This window comes from Rattus norvegicus, chromosome 13 (genome assembly GCF_021556685.1).
Source record: "Rattus norvegicus strain SHRSP/BbbUtx chromosome 13, alternate assembly SHRSP_T2T, whole genome shotgun sequence".
Lineage (NCBI taxonomy): Eukaryota > Metazoa > Chordata > Mammalia > Rodentia > Muridae > Rattus > Rattus norvegicus.
In genome coordinates, this window is record NC_141546.1 from 79,156,979 (window position 1) to 79,178,366 (window position 21,388).

General features: G+C 43.0%; 1 protein-coding gene across 1 annotated transcript in view; it reads left to right on the forward strand.

Moving 5' to 3' along the window:
- The window catches only part of F5 (coagulation factor V), a 69,685-nt gene that overhangs the window by 32,683 nt on the left and 15,614 nt on the right, over positions 1-21,388 (forward strand). The window contains 6 exon segments of the mRNA NM_001419051.1: positions 949-1,099; positions 3,712-3,924; positions 6,022-8,740; positions 9,679-9,853; positions 14,444-14,680; positions 17,437-17,644. Coding sequence (NP_001405980.1) covers positions 949-1,099; positions 3,712-3,924; positions 6,022-8,740; positions 9,679-9,853; positions 14,444-14,680; positions 17,437-17,644 — 3,703 coding nt within the window.

Consider the following 21,388-nt stretch of genomic DNA (forward strand, 5'->3'; position numbering starts at 1 on the left):
TCCTTTTCTTTTCTTTTTAAACTTTAGGTTTGTTTTATTTTATGTGTATGGGTGTCTTGCCTGCATGCAGTGTGTATACCTGGTGCCCATATTAGACAGAAGAAGGTGTTAGTTAGGTCCCCTGTAACTATGGTTATAGATGGCTGTGAACCCCTGGTGCTCTGGGAGATATGCCAGGGCTCTTGACCACTTGAGCCCCACCCCCTTGTTTTATTTTTTTATTTTTTTGTTGGTGGTGTTTGCTGGTTTGCTTTTGTTTATGTCCCGAGACAGATTTCTCTTGTTAATTCAGGCAGGCCTCAAACTGGTTTTTTAGTGGAGGATAACCTTGAGCTTGGGTGCCTCCTGAGTTCCAGGATTAGAGACAAACGCTACCACACCTGGTTTACTGTGGTACTGGGGATCGAACCCAGGGCTTTATGCATGCCAAGCAAACACTTCAGCAACTGAACTACATCGGCAGCAGCCTGAGTTTATCTTCATTGACAGTGAGGTCTCCTTTTATTTCCAGTTAGGTTCACTCATTAGGCCAAGGAATAGTGGACGAGGCCTTATCCAAAGGCATGCAAAATAGGCAGATGTCCTGATTTATGGAAGTAGGAAACAACCCAGGGAAGGAAGGGCGTGGGCTGTCCTGCGGCAGCCTTCTGCCTGGCCATCCTTTCTGCCCGCCCATTTAGAACACAGCCATCCATTCACTCTGAAAAGTTTTGGATCACACACACACACTGACTTGCCGGTGCTGTACTGGCCAGAATTTTCCCCCTGGGTATTTTTGACCGAATTCTCTGACTCCCTCTGTTTGTGTTCACATATTAGCTTTATCTTTGATAAGTGTTTGGTAAATAATGGGCTCATAGGTGCCTGACACGTGGCTTCTCCGGACCCCACGACCATGGGGAAATAGGCAGCCAACGGGAGCTGTGATCACTGCCCTTTCCCCTGCAGAGGGTAGCAGACATGGAGCAGGAGGTCGTGTTTGCTATGTTTGATGAGAACAAGAGCTGGTACATCGAGGACAACATCAACAAGTTTTGTGAGAATCCCGATGAGGTGAAGCGTGATGACCCCAAGTTTTATGAATCAAACATCATGAACAGTAAGTCAGACCCCTGTTTCCATCCATCTTTTCCACCCTGGCGGTCGCAGTGTGTCTGTACCCAGAGGCAGAAATGTGATGATGGGCGTAATCCTCTCTAGTCACCCTCTCCTCTCCTCACTCACAGCTCAAGGACTTGTTGACTGGACAAGATGGCAGCCAAAGCCTATAGTCTGTTAGGAAAAGGCTCAAAGCCTGGTGATCCTATAAGTCAGGATGGCATCCTACTTCCAAAGTGCGTTGGGAGGGGGTGGGGTAGTGGTATACGATGTGGTGTGTGATATGTGTATGTGTGTAGTATGGTTATGTGTATGGGTGTGATTGTGTGTGTAGTTTGTGGTGTGTGATGTGTGTGTGTGGTATGATTATATGTGTATGATTGTGATGTGTGTGTGTGAGATTGTGTATGTTGTAGTATGGTTATTTGTGTGTGATTGTGTGTGTAGTTGTCTGTGGTGTGTGATATGTGTGTGTGTGGTATGATTATATGTGTATGATTGTGATGTGTGTGTGTGAGATTGTGTATGTTGTAGTATGGTTATTTGTGTGTGATTGTGTGTGTAGTTGTCTGTGGTGTGTGATATGTGTGTGTGTATGTGTAGTATGATTATATGTGTATGATTGTGATGTGTGTGTGTGAGATTGTGTATGTTGTAGTATGGTTATTTGTGTGTGATTGTGTGTGTAGTTGTCTGTGGTGTGTGATATGTGTGTGTGGTATGATTATGTGTGTATGATTGTGGTGTGTGTGTGAGATTGTGTAAGTGGTCATCTGTGGTGTGTGATATGTGTATGTGGTGTGATTGTGGTATTGTGTGATTATGTGAGTAGTATGTGGGGTAGTATGTATGTTGTATGTGGCATGTACGCGTGTGGTTGTTTGTGGTGTGTATATGGTGTGTTTGTATGTGGTATGTATGTGTGTTTTGGTGTATTGTGTATGATGTATATGCCTGGCGGGTGGGTGGGTGTGATTGTGTGGTGTGTGTATGTGTGTTTAACTGTACATGCTTTAGGCAGTGAGGAAGCTTTGGGGGAAGGCACTGAGGGCTTTGGTCAGTGGAACCTGAGGATTTTAGCAACGTTCATAATGAACACTCTGTAGTTGACACCAGGACAGAAATGAGATGTTTTTAGAGAATGCTGCTTTGTGAAGTCAAGCAAAGTGACTCTGGGAATCCAGAAGAAAGGCAGCGTGTGCGGAGGTCGAAGGGAAAGTGAGTCATGAGGAGTTGAGAGCGGAGGGCAATCTCTCTGAGCCACAGTTCTGACACTTGCTGTGATTCCAAAGTTCATTGTCATGAGAAATCTGAGGTGAATTTTACTGTGGGGTCTGCAAGCAAATCTCCCCACAACCGCTAGCGCCCTCCCCACTGTCCCTCAAAGTAAAGAGCCTCCTCCACAGTGTTTTCTGACAGACAATCCCCTCCAGGTGGGTGGCTCTCCCAGGGTCTGGGCACGGAGCTCCAGGACTGACATTCAGCTTTCTTCACATAATTTCCTTTCAGCAATGGATCTGTGATAGCTCTGGGCCAGGACTGCCCACAAAATCACATGTGAGTCACTCACATAAAGTTTTCTGGGAAAGTTGAAAACTAAAGAGAAATAGATAAAATTAATTAGAATAATGTTTTACTCGGCTCAGTATATTCTGGTTACTGCCTTTCTGTTGCTGTTGTTTGAGACAAGGTCTACTCTGTAGAGACATCATAATTTTTAAATATAATAGAAAATGAGGTTTGTCTTATTACTGATTTTTGCAGTAGAATGTGTATTTATTTGATCCTTAAAGCTCATGTCAGTGAAGTCCACCTATATCTTAGTAGCCACTTGTAGCCAGTCCATCACATTAGACCATTAAAAAAAAGCATCTGGGGTGATGTGGAAACGAGTCACACACACCTTCAGCAACTCTACCAGTATTCGGTACAGAGTCTCATAGAATCTTTGTCTTAGTACCAAGCATCATACTAGAATTGTCACAGTGATGACCTGTGTGTATAGATTGGGCCTTTAAATAAATCATATCGTAATTGGATCACCACACTCACTACCCATGCACATTAAAATGTTACCTAAATTGATCTTCCTTTAGAGAAAATTAAAATATATGAACTCAATACATGAATGGAAACTGTTAGGTCCACCATGAGTTACAGACAATAAGTCTCAATGACAATGTGCTGTGAGCTTCTTTTTGTGACATTCATTTCACTCATAACTACTATGTCAAGAAGATAGAGTTCTCGTACATAGACCTGTCTTCCCAGCAGATGCATCTCAGACAATTTAAATCAATTGTGAGAATATATTAATGGCACATCATAAAGTAGCATTTTATATTTGCTTGGTGAGTGAGTGGCTAAATCGACCTGCGTGAAAGGCTCTGTCTCTATCCTGACTTTTCTCATTCGGCTAACTCAGGAGCATCAGCCATCACTTGCAAAGCTGAATGTGGTCTATGACCTACTCACGCATTATTAGACCTTATAAAGCTTATCTTTAATAATCACCATTCTGATGCAGACAACTAGACGTAGGGACCTGGGGATAATTAGACATGGGTCCTCTTGTTGGGCAGACCTGGCATTTGACAGCTTTTCCTCTTTCAGCTATCAATGGGTACGTGCCTGAGAGCATATCCACCCTAGGATTCTGTTTTGATGATGCCGTACAGTGGCACTTCTGCAGTGTGGGAACTCATGATGACATTCTGACCGTCCACTTCACTGGGCACTCATTCATCTATGGGAGGAGGCACGAGGACACCTTGACCCTGTTCCCCATGAGTGGTGAATCTGTGACTGTCGTGATGGATAATATTGGTGAGTAAGAGTGTGGAGAGCTCCTGAGATCTCAGATGGAAAAGGTCTGCTGAAGTCTCCAAATTACCACCATCCCTGGTGTGTCTGCAGGATGCCTACACTGTTTCTTGTGGTTTATAATTGGGAGATTAACTTGCACATCCCTGGAACAACGGCACAGTAAAGACATACCATGTCAGCAAGATAAATGTAACTATGAAGAAGCAGCATAAAGATATTAGCCATGAAAACAACCTTTGATGCCCTTCCTTGTCCACCTTTAAATGAAGTACTGGCATAGGATTTGCCAACTTGGATATATATAGTAACTGTCGAGGGAGCCCAAGGACACACCTATGTCTACTTCCCTGAAGCTGTTTGTCTGTTTAGATTTATTTATTTATTTATGTGAATATTCTGTTGCTGTCTTCAGACACACCAGAAGAGGGCATCAGATCCCATTACAGATTACTGTGAGCCATCGTGTGGTTGCTGGGAATTGAACTCATGACCAAGCCAGCTCAGTCAGTCAACAGGTTATCCAGGGCAGGAGTGAGAATTAAGAAGAGAAAAAGATAATCAGACAACATTTAACATGACTCTAGCCAGTTCTGAGGCTGAAGCAGCTTTACTTTTTCTCAGTCTGCTTTTGTATCAATCTAGATACATTTAAAGAATATGGTCAGTGCTCAGATCAAAGACAAAGTGATCAAGCAAGGTAAAAATCAAAGAGACCATACCAGGTAGCAATCAAACAAAGCAGTAAGGTCCCCAGAGTCCCTGGGTCTGGGGGCTTAATAGGATTATTAAGACAAAAGGGACGTCACACATTCCTTGGCTGTGTTTACCTTGATCCTTGCATTAGCCCAAATGTGAATCTTCTTATCTGAGCCTTCTTCCTTGAGCCCAGTGACAGGTACTTGCCAAAATTTCTATGAACAGCACCAAGAGCTCTCCACAAACTCAGGACCAAACTCAGGACCCCGTAAGAACAGTCAACGCTCTTAAATGCTGAGCCATCTCTCAAGCCTCGTCCACCCCACCTCCGCCCCTGGAACTGTTTTTACAAACATGGGCTACCATGTCTAACTTTTTAGAAAAACAAAAAACAAAACAAGAACAAACAAACACACAAAAACACGAATTCTGGGGAATCAAACTTAGGTACTTGTGGCAGCTGAACCATCTCCCCAGACCCACTTTTCAGTTCTTAGCAGAGACCATCCCACCATCCAGGGAACAATCATTAGATAAGCCTTAGAGGCTGTCTCAGAGACCACATCGGCATATAAGACCCAAGTTCAAACCATGCTCTGCCACTTGGTGTTTTTGTAACTTGAGACAGCTTACTCACCCTCACTAAGCTTTAAGTCACTCATCCTAAAAGCAGAACAGTGCTTTACAGAGTTTCATCAGCTCCTAGCTGTAAGATATGCAAAAAGATATGCCTAGCACTCCACACATGGCTCCCACTGGACATGTCCCAGGTCATCCTTAGTGTGTCAGTAATTCACTTTCAATGTGACTCGAACTTACTTTGTCCTCACATACATCATTTCCTAGAAATACCTAAATATCCTTTTTTTTTTTTTTGGGTGGGGGGGAAGAAACAATCTCATCATCTCCCAAACTCCAAGTCTTAGACAAAATGTACAACTAAGAAGATATTAATGATTTTCAAGGTCCATTTTATCATCAATCCCTGCACCCTTTTTCTTGATATATTCTAAAAGTGACTCTTAAAAAAATCCAAACTGGGGGCTGGGGATTTAGCTCAGTGGTAGAGCGCTTACCTAGGAAGCGCAAGGCCCTGGGTTCGGTCCCCAGCTCCGAAAAAAAGAAAAAAAAATCCAAACTGAAGGTCTATTTTTCTCCTTAATTTCCACAGATCATAACTACCCTAGCCTACAAGTACATTGACCTTGTGATTAGATTCCAAAACAAAGTCAAGTTACGTTTTTTTAAAACTTCCTAAATATCTTATTCCTGGTTTTTTCTTTTTATGTCACCATGACTCAGTAACTCACCATTCACTAGAAATTTTTTTCCCCAACAGATCCTCCTGTTTCAGTAACTTTTCGTGAGCTTTCAGCCTTCTCTTCTCTGTCTTTTATGAAGGAACTTGGATGTTGACCACCATGAGTTCCAATCCAAGACGCAGAAACCTAAGATTGAGATTCAGGGATGTTAAGTGTAACCGGAATGATGATGACGATGAAGACTCATATGAGATTTATCAACCTCTTGAACCTACATCCATGACAACTCGGAAAATTCATGATTCTGTGGAAAATGACTTTGGCATAGAAAACGAAGATGATGATTACCAGTACGAACTGGCGTCAACACTAGGAATTAGGTCATTCAGAAAGTCATTGTTGAATCCGAAGGAAGACGAGTTCAATCTCACTGCTCTCGCTCTAGAAAACAGCTCTGAATTCATATCTCTAAGCACAGACGGAGTTGTTGACTCAAAATCCTCAAGAAACCTTAGTAAGATCACCAATAATAACCTCAACGACTCTCAAAGAACACTTTCTGGCTCAGGAGCCACCATAGCTGGTATCCTACTTGGAAACCTTACTGGCTTAGGTAAGAACTCCGTCCTCAACCCTTCAACAGAATATCATTCCAGCTCATATTATGAAAATGATATGGAAGACCCACAGTCGAACATCACAGTGGTATACCTACTTCCTCTTGGTGCAAAAGGATCAGGGAGTCGAGAACAGACTAAACCTAAAACAATCAAGACAGGAAGACCCCACAGGATGAAGCACAGGTTCTCCTGGATGAAAGCTCCAGCCGGAAAAACTGGGAGGCATTCAAATCCAAAGAATACTTCTTCCAGAATGAAGTCTGAGGAGGACATTCCTAGTGATTTGTTACTCTTAAAACAAAAGGTCGCATCCAAACTTTTGAACAGACAGTGGCATATGGCTTCTGAAAAGGGTAGTTATGAAATAATACCAGCAAATGGTGAAAACACAGATATTGATAAGCTGACAAACAGTCCTCAAAATCAGAATATCTCAACGCCTTGGGGAGCTAGCACCTCTCGCATAAACACGACAGGGAAGCCAAGTAACCTCCCAACATTTTCTAGATTTAGGCATAAATCTCCACATGTAAGACAGGAGGAGGAAAGCGGTGACTTTAAGAAAAGACAGTTGTTCATCAGGACACGGAAGAAGAAGAAGAACAGGAAGTTTGCACTACACAGTCCTCTGTCTCCAAGGGGCTTTTACCATCCGAGAAGAGAAGACCATCCTCCACTTTTAGATAGAAGACTACTCAATCATTCATTACTACTCCACAAATCCAATGAAACAGCTCTTTCCACAGATCTGAATCAGACCTCCCCTCCAGTGAGTACTGACAGGTCACTTCCTGACTATAATCAGAACCCTTCAAATGATACTGAGCAGATGAGCTCTTCTTTAGACCTTTTTCAGTCAGTGCCACCAGAGGAACACTCTCCAACATTTCCTACCCAAGATCCTAATCAAACACACTCTACCACAGATCCTAGCTACAGATCCTCTCCTCCAGAGCCCAGTCAAGGGATCGATTATGACCTAAGCCATGAATTTTATTCTGATGACATTAGTCAAACATCTTTCTTTCCAGACCAAAGTCAAAAGTCACCTCTCACTTCAGATGATGGCCAAGCAATCCCTTCCTCAGACTTAAATCTCTTTACCATCTCTCCAGAATTGGATCAAACAATTATTTACCCAGACCTGGATCAGTTGTTCCTTTCTCCAGATGACATCCAGAAGACCTCCTCCCAAGACCTGGGTCAGGTGACCCTTTCTCCAGATGAAAACCAAGAGACCTCCTCCCAAGACCTGGGTCAGGTGACCCTTTCTCCAAATGAAAACCAAGAGACCTCCTCCCAAGACCTGGGTCAGGTGACCCTTTCTCCAGATGACATCCAGGAGACCTCCTCCCAAGACCTGGGTCAGGTGACCCTTTCTCCAGATGAAAACCAAGAGACCTCCTCCCCAGACCTGGGTCAGGTGCCCCTTACCCCAGATGACAACCAGAAGACTTCCCCAGACCTAGGTCAGGTGCTCCTTTCTCTAGATGACAAGCAGAAGACTTACTTCCTAGACCCAGGTCAGGTACCCATCTCCTCAGACCAAAGCTGGGAGACCTCCTCCACTGACCTTAGCCTACTGACTCTCTCTCCGAAATTTGGTCAGACAGTCATTTCCCCAGACTTGGATAAGATGCCCCTCTCTTCAGACAACAGTCAAGTTACCCTTTCCCCAGACCTCAGCCTCTTGACCCTCTCACCAGATTTTAATGAGATAATACTATCCCCAGACATTGATCAGGTGACCCTCTCTCCAGACCTCATCCAGACAAGCCCTGCTCTTAATCACAGGCACAAAACATCCTCTGCAGACCCTGGTCAAGCATCCTACCCCCCAGATTCTGGTCAGTCTTCACCTCTTCCAGAACTGAATCAGACTCTTCCTCATCCAGACCTCATTCACATGCAGCCTCCTTTACTATCTCCCACACCTAATGACACTTCTTTGTCAAAGACATTTAACCCCCTTGTTGTAGTAGGTCTCAGTAGAGTTGATGGAGACGATGTTGAGATGATTCCAAGTGAGGAGCTAGAGAGCATTGACGAAGATTATCCTGAGGATGACTATGTAACCTACAATGACCCCTACAAAACAGACACCAGGGCAAATGTCAACTCCTCCAGAAACCCTGACACTATTGCAGCATGGTATCTCCGTAGCTTCGGTGGGAACAAAAAATTCTACTATATTGCTGCTGAAGAAATATCCTGGGATTATTCAAAATTTGCACCAAGGTTTGACTAGTTTTCTCTTTACACTCTCATTCTTTGTCACCACTGCTATGAAAATCACCTACATTTCTTTGGGGATAATTTTGAACAAATGATACTTCATATAATCTGAGTCTCCAGTGATAGTTCCTTTGTCATTTCCAATATTAGCTTCTACATTTTAGGTGACACCCAAGCAAAACAAGAGCCATTACTATGGAAGTCTGTGGTATCCCATCTGTCCATTTATATTTTGTTACCTGTATCTTGAGGATCCTATCATGAGAATCCTTGCTCAGACCAGTGTCTAAAAACTTAGGGATAATTATGCTTTAGCAAAATCAAAACTCAGAATGGCCACTCTTAAGGTAAAGGACACTTATCCATAGACTTTTTATACATACTGTAGAAATACTATACTATAGGACTATTATAGGAATTTGCTGTCTAGACTATAGTAATACTATGTAAGTTTAATAAATGAGATTTGACATAGCCCAAAAGATCCTAGGAAGTCTTACCTAAGAAAATATATTTGAGCAGGGAATTAGGATATATGTAATCACCTGTGTTTCAATTACATATATTTACTAGCTCATAGATGGAATGGTCATTAAATATTCTATGCTAGTTACCAGATTATTTCTTAAGTTCTTTTCAATTTTTTAATTTTTATTTTATATGTATTTTGGATACCGGCATGTATGTATGTGAGCCATGTGTGTGCCTGGCACCCTCAAATGCCAGAACATCCATTATATTATATTATATTATATTATATTATATTATATTATATTATATATTTATTTATTTTATGTTATATATTAATATATATTAATAACTAGAACTGGAGTTACAAGTGGTTGTAAGCGTCCCAAAGTAGGTGCTGGGAACCAAACTTGGACACCCTTAACAATTGAACTATTTCTTCTTTTAAATGGATACTATTGCTGTCATTTTAGTGAAATGGACAATGAAGAAACAGACAACACTCCAAAGGACACCACATACAAGAAAGTTGTTTTCAGAAAATACCTTGATAGTACTTTCACAAGCCGTGATCCTCAGGGGGAATATGAGGAGCACCTTGGCATTCTTGGCCCTGTAATACGTGCTGAAGTGGATGATGTGATCCAAGTAAGTCTCATGTGAACCTCCTAGATCCTCAGGAAACTTACCACAAGCACCAAAACATTGCTAAGGTATCAGCAACCTGGGAAGTGATTGGCTTCCCAGAATTAACAAATAACAGCATTCTTTCCTCACAAAGACGGCCTGGCTATTTGACAATTTTTGAACTACAGAAAAGATCTTACCCTTCTTAACAGTGAAAATGATTTAATCTGGAAGAAATAGCACTGAGATTTCTAGCTGAAGCCAGCCTGTCTTGAACTAACCTGGAAAATGAGTCAAGAGTATCCCATGGCTGAAGTAGGGATGGCAATAACATTGATTTATAAATATGTCCCAATACTTTCTTAAGAGACAAGATAAATGAAAAGGAAACTAGGAATCAGAGAAAAGATGTCTCTCCACCATAAATGAGTGAGCAAGTTTCTTAAGTATCTTACCAGATTTAGTCATTGATTGCTTTCAAAATCCTGTATCTAGTTCCCAGACAGTAGCTTATTTTTATTGTTGTAGGGTATCTGGGCAGCCAGAATTCAAATTGGGAGTCTTTATTAAGCAAGCTAGCGACTGCCTGGTGAGAAACACTTTCAGAGAGCAGCCCCGCAGAATGCATATTTTAGGGAGTTGTTAAAGACAAAGAGCATAGAAAAGCTACATCCTGATTGGCAGTTGCAGAAGGAAGCAAGCAAGCAGTTTAACAGAAGCCAAGCACATGCAGTTAGCTGGGTTTCTACAACAGTGTTGGATGCTTTCCCACAGGACTTTTCAGGGTAGGCGTTAGAAACCAAAGATGACTTCAGCTGAGACAAGATGGAGAAACCTTTACCCTGTTACATTGTAACAGAGTTTAGCTCCCCCGTACTTCCTCGCCTCTCACATATCAAACAAAACAAATTAATAATAATAACAATAAACAAACAAAACACACGAGAAAATGCTGTGGATCTAAAGTAAACCATTCTGTGTCCAAAGACATAACATTTTATTGGTGTGAGTATTTGCCAAATTGTCAATGGCCATTTGCTCTTTTCCAAAGGGCACACAGAGGGTGGAGGAGATGACTCAGTAGGTAAAGAGTAACCACTCAGCATGTGATACGCAAGACCCTGTCCTTGAACTCCAACACATCAAGACCAATCAATCATAAAAGATAATGGGAATCTGTTTTAGTCAGCTTTCTGTTGCTGTGGTAAAACTCAAGATAACCCAAAGGAGGAAAAACTTTTATCCCATGATTTCATCCATGATTGCTTGACTCCTTTACTTTGGGTCCTCCACTGAGGCTGGACAAGATGGCTGCTTACCTCATGGTGGCTAGAACTTAAAGAGAAAGAAAGGGATGTGCCACTGCCCTGAGATTGCTTCAGGGCATGCTCCAGGTAGCCTGTCTTCTTTCTTTCTTTCCTTCTTTCTTTCTTTCTTTCTTTCTTTCTTTCTTTTTTTATTCCTTTCTTTCTTTCTTTCTTCCTTTCTTTCTTTCTTTGACCCAATTGATAAGATATAATTGCCCACCTTAACATACAAAGCCCAGTACACATCCATCCTTTAAGAACATTAATAACAACCTGTAAATACACAGAGTGGAATCTTTACGTCAGCTTCCATTTTTCTCTCTGCCGTGATTAACCTCTCTGTCCCTCCTGTCTCCTCTTTCTGTTCCAGTCTCCTCCTCTTCCTTCAAACTTTTCTCCTGCCTATCCTTCCTTCTCATCCAATGACAGGCCTCCTTCTAACCTGTACCTGCCCTCACCTGTATTTTACAAATTAAATGGGGGGAAAGGGGTGAAGTCACCTGAGACCTGAGTACGTGACTAGGCAGCCGTCCTTGAGCAATGGAATCAGCATCAAGATATAGATAACTCCAGGGCAAATCACAACACCTCCCCCTTTTTATCCAGTTAAAAGGCCTTTTCACTTATATAAAAATTGAGTACAATTATTACCATTCTACAATTTATAAAACACACTCAACACCCAGCCCATCAATTTTGTCCATTAACTAAAGCACCTTGTCACCTATCCTAAAAGACTATAATTCTATACCTGACTTATATCTTGGTTTGAGATCGTATGCCATCTGAAAAACCACCCTTTCAAATGTATTATCCTTCTCAATGCTAAACAGCTTGGGTTGTCTACAAGACTACCAGTTTTCAACCACATCAGAAATCTTTGAATGACCAAATATCTATACACATAGAAAGTCTAACACAGCTTGCAGAACTGAGAGGTTGTAGAGACAAATCTCCACTAGCACAGTCCTCTGTTAGCAACATGTGAGTGCAAGTCTTTGTCCTTCTGGCCCCAAATCAACTGACAGACTCTTGAAATGCTGAGTTTTGAAAGGTTGATCACCTTGTCTTGGCAGAGCTTATCAGTCAACTATTCTGCATAATGTGTCCTTTTCTGGACAGCATTAGTCTGCAGATGAAATAGGCAGTTTTGTTCAATGGCTTCCTAGCCACAAAGTATTGCCTCACCTGGAGATAGAGATGTGCAAATTCTTCATTAAATCTGCCAAAGGGGAACTGTTAGGAGCAGCTACGTCTCAACAAAAGATAAGTAACTTTAAGTCTCAAATTTTGTGGATTTCTGACATTTTTGAAAACCATCTATATAAGACAATCTGGACTGTTGTCTTTATATCTTAATATTATCTTGAAAGTACTCTCACAAAGTCAGAGCCATGAATTTGCTATTTGGCCCTTAACTCACATGTGTAATCAACTCAGAAGTTTGTAATGACATCACAGAAGGACTGGCTCTAAACCTTGTACTTTTAAACTTTTTTGATGAATAAATTCTATACCAAAGCAAAGATGTGATTTTAGCTTAGTTACCAAATGAGATTATGACTGTACAATTCAATCTTGCTAATTCCTCTCTGTTAAAGTACAACCAATTTTAAATTCCTAATAAAGACAACTTTAGAATAACTGCTTTCAGCCCCCCCCCAAAAGTCCAGGGAATTGGAGTGATGACTCCTCCATAACTTCTTCAAGCTGTACATGGGCGTTGAGATATCCTTAAGGGTATGGGTTAGGGAAAATGAAGCAAATGCTGTAGCCGCTGTGTCCTGACTGGATCCAGCTGAAAGTCCTTGAGACCAGGAATCCAAGTAGGCACACTCTGCAAATTGTAAATACACAGAGTGGAATCTTTACATCAGCTTCCATTTTCTCTCTGTCGTGGCTGATCTCCCCTGTCTTCTTTTATTAAGCACATGGCCTCACATGCTAAAGGTTTTACCTCCCAAAAGTGTCACAGGCTGGTAACTAAGCCATTGTCAACACATGGTTGGGGGGGGGGCACAAAACAGTAATAGGACTCTTAATAGTTCTATACATCCCCTGAAAACATACGAAGCTTTCTGTCAAGTGATTGGTCACTAGAAATTACAGAGGAAAATGACCAGAAGATTCCCCCATGAGCCTGATGACTCTATGCCTAGTCTCAGCTGTCATTTTCTAACCTCATTTGTCACCAGGGGCTTAGTCTATCTGTGCATTTCCCAACCTAGCCACAGACAGGCTTTCCCTGCAGACATCTTTCTGCTCTTCTGGGAATCTAAAATGACCATGTTCTGATTTGTTCGTTTTACAAGGGCCAATCCCATTTTTCTTAAGAACCTTTCCATCGTTCTTCCAAATTCTCCTAAACATTCAGCTGTGTTTCCAAGGCAGCACCCTCCTAAACCCATTTACACTCTATGCACAGCATCTGTTATATCCAGATTCGTGCTTTGGGTTCACTCACGTCTCTCTCTTCACTAGTAATACAAAAGCTTATTACGATCAAGAGCCATGCTTTATTCAGGTTCAAATCTCACTTGTGGATACGTTAGGTTTTGTTGCTGTGACAAAATATACAGGGGAAACGATTTTAAACGGTAAGATTTCTTTTGGCTTAGGGGATTGAGTGCTTTCAGTTTATAGTTACCTGCCCACCATCTCTGTGGGACTGGGTTAAGGCACAGAGTATCATGGTAGGAGGCATGTGGCGAAATGTAGCTGTGGAGTCCTGGAAGCAGACAAGAAAAAGAAGGGACCAGGCAGATGATAGATATGTCAAGAGTGTGCCCCAACGAGCCTCTTCCTACCTAGGTTCAACCTCCTGGTTTTCACCACCTTCCAATAATATAATCAAATTATGAATCTGCCATCCTATTTATCTGTTGGCCAGAGCCCTCATGGTATAATCACTATCCTGAAGTCCCAAACAAGCTTTCAACACATGAGTCTGGAACAGACAGTTCAAGTCATTAGAGAAGTAACTTAGGATTGAACTGTAGCTTGAGCCTAAGAGCACATTTTTGTGTTTTGAAGGTAAGTTGGTCAGGGCCTAACTCATGTGATCATTGGTAAAATAGGTCAAATAATATGCATTAATTAGGTTGCAATTATAGGCACCCAGTATACCCTAGCTCTGATATCGTAACTGCCTGTCACAGCCTGTATCGTTGTGGTTTTAGTTTGGTGTTGCTTGCTATGTTAATACATTTGTAGGTCACTCTTCTCTCTCTCTCTCTCTCTCTCTCTCTCTCTCTCTCTCTCTCTCTCTCTCTCTCTCTCTCTCTGTCTCTCTCTGTCTCTCTAGGTTCGATTTAAAAATTTAGCATCCAGACCATATTCTCTTCATGCCCATGGACTTTCCTATGAAAAGTCCTCAGAGGGAAAGAATTACGAAGATGACTCTCCTAAATGGTTTCAGGAAGATGATGCTGTCCAGCCCAATAGCAGTTACACATATGTATGGCATGCCACTGAGCGCGCGGGACCAGAGAACCCCGGTTCTGCCTGCCGGGCTTGGGTCTACTATTCTGCAGTGGATGTGGTAGGTTTCAGTTCTGACCTCTCCCTCATCATATAGCCCCAGTTCACCTTTTCTTGTTAAAAGTCTCTCCTGTGAGGTGTGCGGTGGGGACACATGCCTTTAATCTCAGCACTCAGGAGGCAGAGGCAGGTGGATGTGAGTTTGAAGACAGCCTGGTCTACAGAGTGATTTTCAGGACAGCCAGGGCTACACAGGGAAACCCTGTCTTGAAACCTAACACCTCCCATGACCAAAAAAAGAGCCTCTCCTGCTCGTTATGGGGCACAAGAAAGGGCTACCATCCACAGTGTGCCTACCATGGCCTCAGATTCTCCCGACAGTTCATCAGAAATGGCACAGAGAAAAGCGTTCATCCGCGGATGTTATGGGGATTGCATAAATGAGGTGTGTACACAGAGAAACGTGCTCTTTAACAATTTGAAAGTAGTTTAGTCTTAAGTCAGGCTTTTGGGGACTGCAGGGAGTCAGGAGGAGACAAGGAAAGTATTGAGCCAACCGTGTGGGCACAGATCACAGGCTGGCTTTGGGAGTTTAAGGAGCAATGTTTTTCCCTGCTCCAATTAAGCCAGGAGGAGATTCAATTTGTTACTTAATGAATACCCTTTGCTAATAAAGAATTTTTTTTTGTATTTTGATAATAAGTCAACCCCATTCTGAGTTAAATAAGGACACAGGGAGTAGACTGCTGTGTTCCCAGAAAAATAATCCAGGCACATTCCACCCGGAACAGCTCCCACAGGAAGGTAGGAGTCACTGGCTTCTCTAGATGAACTGTGCTGACCGTGGTAAGCTGTGCCAAGCCCCTGTCCTCTTGGCTGGCCTTGGGCACCTAGGAGAGCCAGAGGGATGCCAGCATCCATGCAGTGCCTTCTGCACGCTCAGCTGCCTTCTTTCTCCTTGACCGTGAGACAGAGAGACAGACCTTTGCACAGTAAGAAACCCAGACAAGAGGTGGCTGAGGACTCTTCCCAGGTTCACAGCCAAACAAAACACAGAGCCCTCTACCTGGCAAAGGGCAGCCGCGGTTCCAGTTTGCCCTCAAACACAGATTTCTTTGCTAAGACAAGGTATCTGGGGTTCCCTTTTGTCCCTGGACCAGTGGTTTGGGCTGATTTCTACCAGGGTCGGGGAAGTCAAAGATGTATATTTTGTGGAAGCAAGTGAAGGGGTGAAGGACATCACAGGCCTAGTGTTGACCCCACCTCTTATGAAAGTTCCCAAGGAGCCTCCTGAACTTAGTGCCACAAGAAAAACTATGCTGGTCTCTGACCATGTGGGACCTCCCTGAACACCATGCTCCCGGGGAAAGGCACCCATCATGAAACCCAGGGCAGCCAGGTGGGTGTGTTGTAATGACTCATCTGTACCACAACACAGCAAGGCTCAGTTAGTCTCAGGCAAGGCTGAGGGGAACAAGGCCTGGCCACCTGACTCCTGCACCACTCTGTCATGGAGGAAGCAATTTCCCACTTATTGTACCACACACATACCCAGCCCTCTGGGCACAGCCGGATGCTTTGACGTTCTTTTTGAGCTTTTAGAAGGTGTTCACTGGAAATTTAAGGGTCTTCACTTATCATTCCGTAATATATACAGTGTTCAAAACCACATGCTACATGTAGTAAATGCACATGTGCTTTTTAGCATATTTAGTGAGAGAGAGAGAAACAGAGGGGGGAGGGACAGAGAGAAGGGGGAGGGAGAAAGAGGGAGGGAAGGGGGAGAGAGAGGGGGGTAGAGAGAGGGGGTAAGGAGGGGGGAAGAGAAGGGGGAGGGAGAGAGACGGGGGAAGGGAGGGGGAGGGAGGGTGGAGAGAGAGAGAGAGAGAGACAGAGAGACAGAGAGACAGAGAGAGACAGAGAGAGACAGAGAGAGAGAGAGAAGCACATAGACTCAGTTTCTTATTGATTTGTTGATGATGTTTGGTGATTTTTTTCAATGCTGAGCACCAAACCCAGGGTCTCCTCTAAACTCATCAAATATTCATCACCGCAGCCCCAAACGTCTGTGGGAGTGTTCTTCTAGGCTTAGGTGTAAAATACCCATTCTCATCCCTACAGGGACACTAGGAAAGCAATTTACCCTTTCATAACTGCAGGTTCTTTTTTTTTTTTTCTCTCTATTCTTTTTTTTTTTTTCCGGAGCTGGGAACCGAACCCAGGGCCTTGTGCTTGCTAGGCAAGTGCTCTACCACTGAGTCAAATCCCCAACCCCAACTGCAGGTTCTAAAATTGTGCGTGGTGGCCAAGATCTGCGATTCCAGATACTCAGGAGGCTGTGCAATTGGCTCAGGGTGTGAGCAAGGATGGCCTGAGCAGTTTAGTGAGATCCAATCTTGAAAATTAAAAAGAGGCTGGGAATGGAAATCAGTTCAGTTCCTGGTTCCAAAATATAGAGGGAGAGAAAGATGGAGGGAGAGGGAGCGGGGGGGTGCGGGGGGAGGAGAGAAATTAGTCAATTCATGTCCAATGAACGTATTTACATTTGCCATTCAGGATGGTTATCAGGATTAAATAAGATACTACGGACAAAGCCTTTAACACAGTCTAGTGGCTCAATAAACTGTATTCATTTGGTTGTCAATGTTATTATTGTTCCTCAGATAAAGGATAACTACCCAGTTTTATTACTGATCTTCAAGTTTGGAGCCTCCGAGATGAGATTTTCTGTTATGTAAGAGCTGTGATTGTCAGAGGAGGAAGAGAAAAATCCAGGTGAAAGGAAAGTGTTTTCAGCTTTCTGTTCTTTTCCTCCAGGAGCGAGACATCCACTCAGGCTTGATCGGCCCCCTTCTGATCTGCCGGAAAGGAACACTTGACAGGGCGAGCAACCTGCCTCTGGACATGAGAGAGTTTGTCTTGCTCTTCATGGTCTTTGATGAGAAGAAGAGCTGGTACTATGAAAAGTCCAAAGGGTCATGGAGAATTGAATCTCCAGAAGCGAAAAATTCGCACGAGTTTTACGGTATTTTCCCTCTGTCCTTGATCTACTCTCTGATTAAAGCTCACCAGGTCACAGCGCTTCCTGCCCTTAGGTCTTCCCAAGATTAGACCTTAGGTGTTCCTGAGGAGTCAGGAGCATCGATTAAACCTGACTGGGCATCCTAAAGAGGATTTGGCTGCTAGGAAATCTTGCTAAAGACCATTGAGGGAGTGCAGGATAGCACACATGGGCTACTGCCAGACAAAGCAACAAGAAAAAGGGCACTGTGCCCCAGACAGCAGCGTACATTGGAGTGAGCGTGGTGTCACTGTTTATGACACTACTGACCTTGTTTCTTGTTCTCTAAAAATGTAAGTATCCATGCTAAGACATGATCACACATGTGTCTCTTCTGAAATCAGAGTGGTTCTGGGAGGTTCATCTCTTTGCAGTTGCAGGAAGCACCTATGCCAGGCAGCCTGAGGAACTAGGAAGTTAAGCAGTCAGATGATGGGACACAATGCAGCCCGCACTTAGGTCACACTGGGAAAGTATCTCTGTTCAGAAGTCCTTTGACCGGCCCCCTTCTGACCTGCCTGTGGCCTGTAAATTGGCAGATAAATTACAAAATGGTTTAGGAAAGAGGCCAAATGAAGGGCTTAGTGCACAGCCAAAATGACAACAGCTAGAAATCAGAATTAAATAAAGACCTTGTATGCTAAGATGACTCAGTAAAGAATAATACTTGCTTCCAAACCTGAGGGCCACTCACCCAAACTAATTCCCCATTTGGACACACACACACACACACACACACACACACACACACACACACACACACACACAAAGTAAATGAAAGATAACTAAGTTAACAGTTTGGAAATGGAGGTGGTTGTCGTGAAATTCCTGATTACTGAGGACGTGTGCTGCAGGTAATGAGTCTGTCAGAATGTTGGGAGAGAAGAAACTTACATGTGCCTAAAATCTGCCCAATATTCTGGAAGCTGAGGTAGGAGGATTGACAGTTGGAGACAAGCCTGAGCTCCCCGATGAGATCTCTCAAAGAATAAACAAACAAACAAACAAACAAGCAAGCAAATAAACATAGGTCAAGATATTTTGTTTTGTTTTGTTTTGTTTTCCTTTTTTTTTTTGTCTCAAGGTTTATTCAGTACAATGACAAGAATCAGTCCACAGCACACGCATGAGGTACCTGACTCAGAAGCAAGTGGCAGAGAGGCTCACAGGCCAGGTTCACAATCTGTCTGTCCCTCAGTGTGTCTTGGGTGGTGGCTCCTTCCTCTGGATCCTCTATCTCGATGCAGCCAGGGGCAGCAGTAAGTTATCCTCTGGTCAGAAAGCAAGACAGCACAAGGGTAGGTCAAGATATTTTTATAACATGCTATTAGATACCACCTCTAGCCAGCCATTGAGGCTAGGTAGCCCTGTATCAGTAACACATTCAAGACACAGTTCTTCTATATTTGACTCTACTTCAAGGAGTTCAATGACACCTGTGAAAATACTTTGAGATACAAGCAGTCAAACAATTATTTGTTGCAAAAATCCCACCCACAAAGGATAAAATCTGCTTTTCATGAAAACATTTAAAGATTTTAAAAATTCAAGTGTCAAAAAATTCTGTTAAATAGAATACAGTTGATTCACACAGCTATCGGACAGACTGTAAATAATGTTCCTTGTTCCTCCCCTTCCCTCCCCTCCCCTCCCCTCCCCTCCCCTCCCCTCCCCTCCCCTTCCCTTCACTTCCCTTCCCTTCTTTCCAGGCCTCTCAGACCTTGCACTCGCTCACATGAGCAGGAAGTTCACTCTTTAGAAGTCCCCTCAGCCTAGTAAGAACAGGCTGCAGAGTCAGACAGACTGTCTCTCAGCTATGCCCTTTGTTTAAGGAGCACCCTACAAGAAATACTTCCTGGTTCCCTCAAACAGTACAGCTTCATGATGCATAATTTGTAGACACTATGTAATCCCAACTTGTAGTATTTATCAGGCTGTGTGACAAAAAGATCTCGAGTCCCCAGCCCCTGCCTGGCTTTTGTAGCATGTGCTCAGGAATATATGAAATAGTATGTAAGTGAGCAAATCTTATCTCTCAGCTCCATCTATCAAATGCTCATTGAGTCCTCACTCCCATATCCTGGTGCAGCCACCTAACAATGCCGACACAATTATCACCTCAATGCCCTTCACTCTTACAACATCTAATTCTTTAACAGAAACTGAAACATGGGGGTGAGGGCTGGTGCCCAGGTATGTAGCTAGGCGTTCCCATACTTGGTATGATTTCACAAGTGCCAAAATAATTTCAACTCCTTTCCTTCCAAAAGTTGTCTTGACTGTTTTCCAAAATCCTACAGCAATCCATTGAAGAAGAGAATTCTTCCCTTGCTTATGTTCCAGTTAAGTATTTGGTAGCAACAAGATTTATCATTAACCTTTTTGTGTTATATTTTTAAGGTGATTAAGATTGTATCAGGTGCTTTAAATATACACAAACACACAGACATACAACACACACACATACATAAACATACACACACATACACAGGCATATACCACATATGCACACACAAACACATACATACATAACACAGACATATACCACACACACAAACATACCTCATACACACAGACACACACACACACAGGCATACACAGCACATGCACACACACACACACACACCACATACACGCAGACATATACAACATACACACACATACATATCATATATATACACATACACCACACACACACATACACAGACACACACACAGATATACACCACACACATATACAGGCACACAATGGTAGTGTGTCCAAGGATAAGTCAAGAAGGCCTCGAGCTCAAGGTCACTTTGGGCTAAAGAGTGAGTTCCAGGCTGGCATGAGGTATATACCAAGACCCCATCTCAAAACAAAATGAAACAAAATAAAATCCTCCGATTTCACTAAAGAAGTGTAGATCCAGTGCGGCAATCTTGGACTCTAACCTGAGAGGTAGGTAGAGGAGCAGTCTCTACAAGGACAGTGTGACACACGAACCTGTTATTTACCCTCACCGTGGGGCTTTGCATTGCCTGCCCTTTCTTGTTTTTCTGCAGCAAAGGAACATTTATACTATCCACGTGGAGGACCAATGGGCAAAACCTTAAGCAGGACAAAATCTAGGGAAAAGAGAGACAAAAACTGTTTAAAATGGAGCTGGTTCGTACTTTGGTGCTTATGAAGTAACCCAAGGATTTGGAAGTTCTAATTCAGCCTCTTACTGGTTCTGTGGAACTTCCAAGAACACTTTCTTTTTTTTAAGTTTTTTATTAGATATATTTCTTTACTTACATTTCAAATGTTATTCCCCTTCCCGGTTTCCTGTCCATAGGCCCCCATCCCCTCCCCTGCTCCTTCCCCATATGGGTATTCCCCCATACATTCCCCTTACTGCCACCCCATATTCCCCTGACTGGGGTCCAACCTTGGCAGAACCAAGGGCTTCCCCTTCCACTGGTGCCCCAACAAGGCTATGCAGTTGGAGTCCTGGGTCAGTCCATGTATAGTCTTTCGGTAGTGGCTTAGTCCCTGGAAGCTCTGGTTGATTGGCATTGTTGTTTTTATGGGGTTGCAAGCTCCTTCAACTCTTTCAATCCTTCCTTTAATTCCCCCCAAGGGGGTCCTGCTGAGAACACTTTCTACATCTGAATAGACTTAGGAATGTCCAGCAATGAGGAAGAAAGGTAGTGAGTCGAGGAAGACTCCCTGACTCCTCCTTG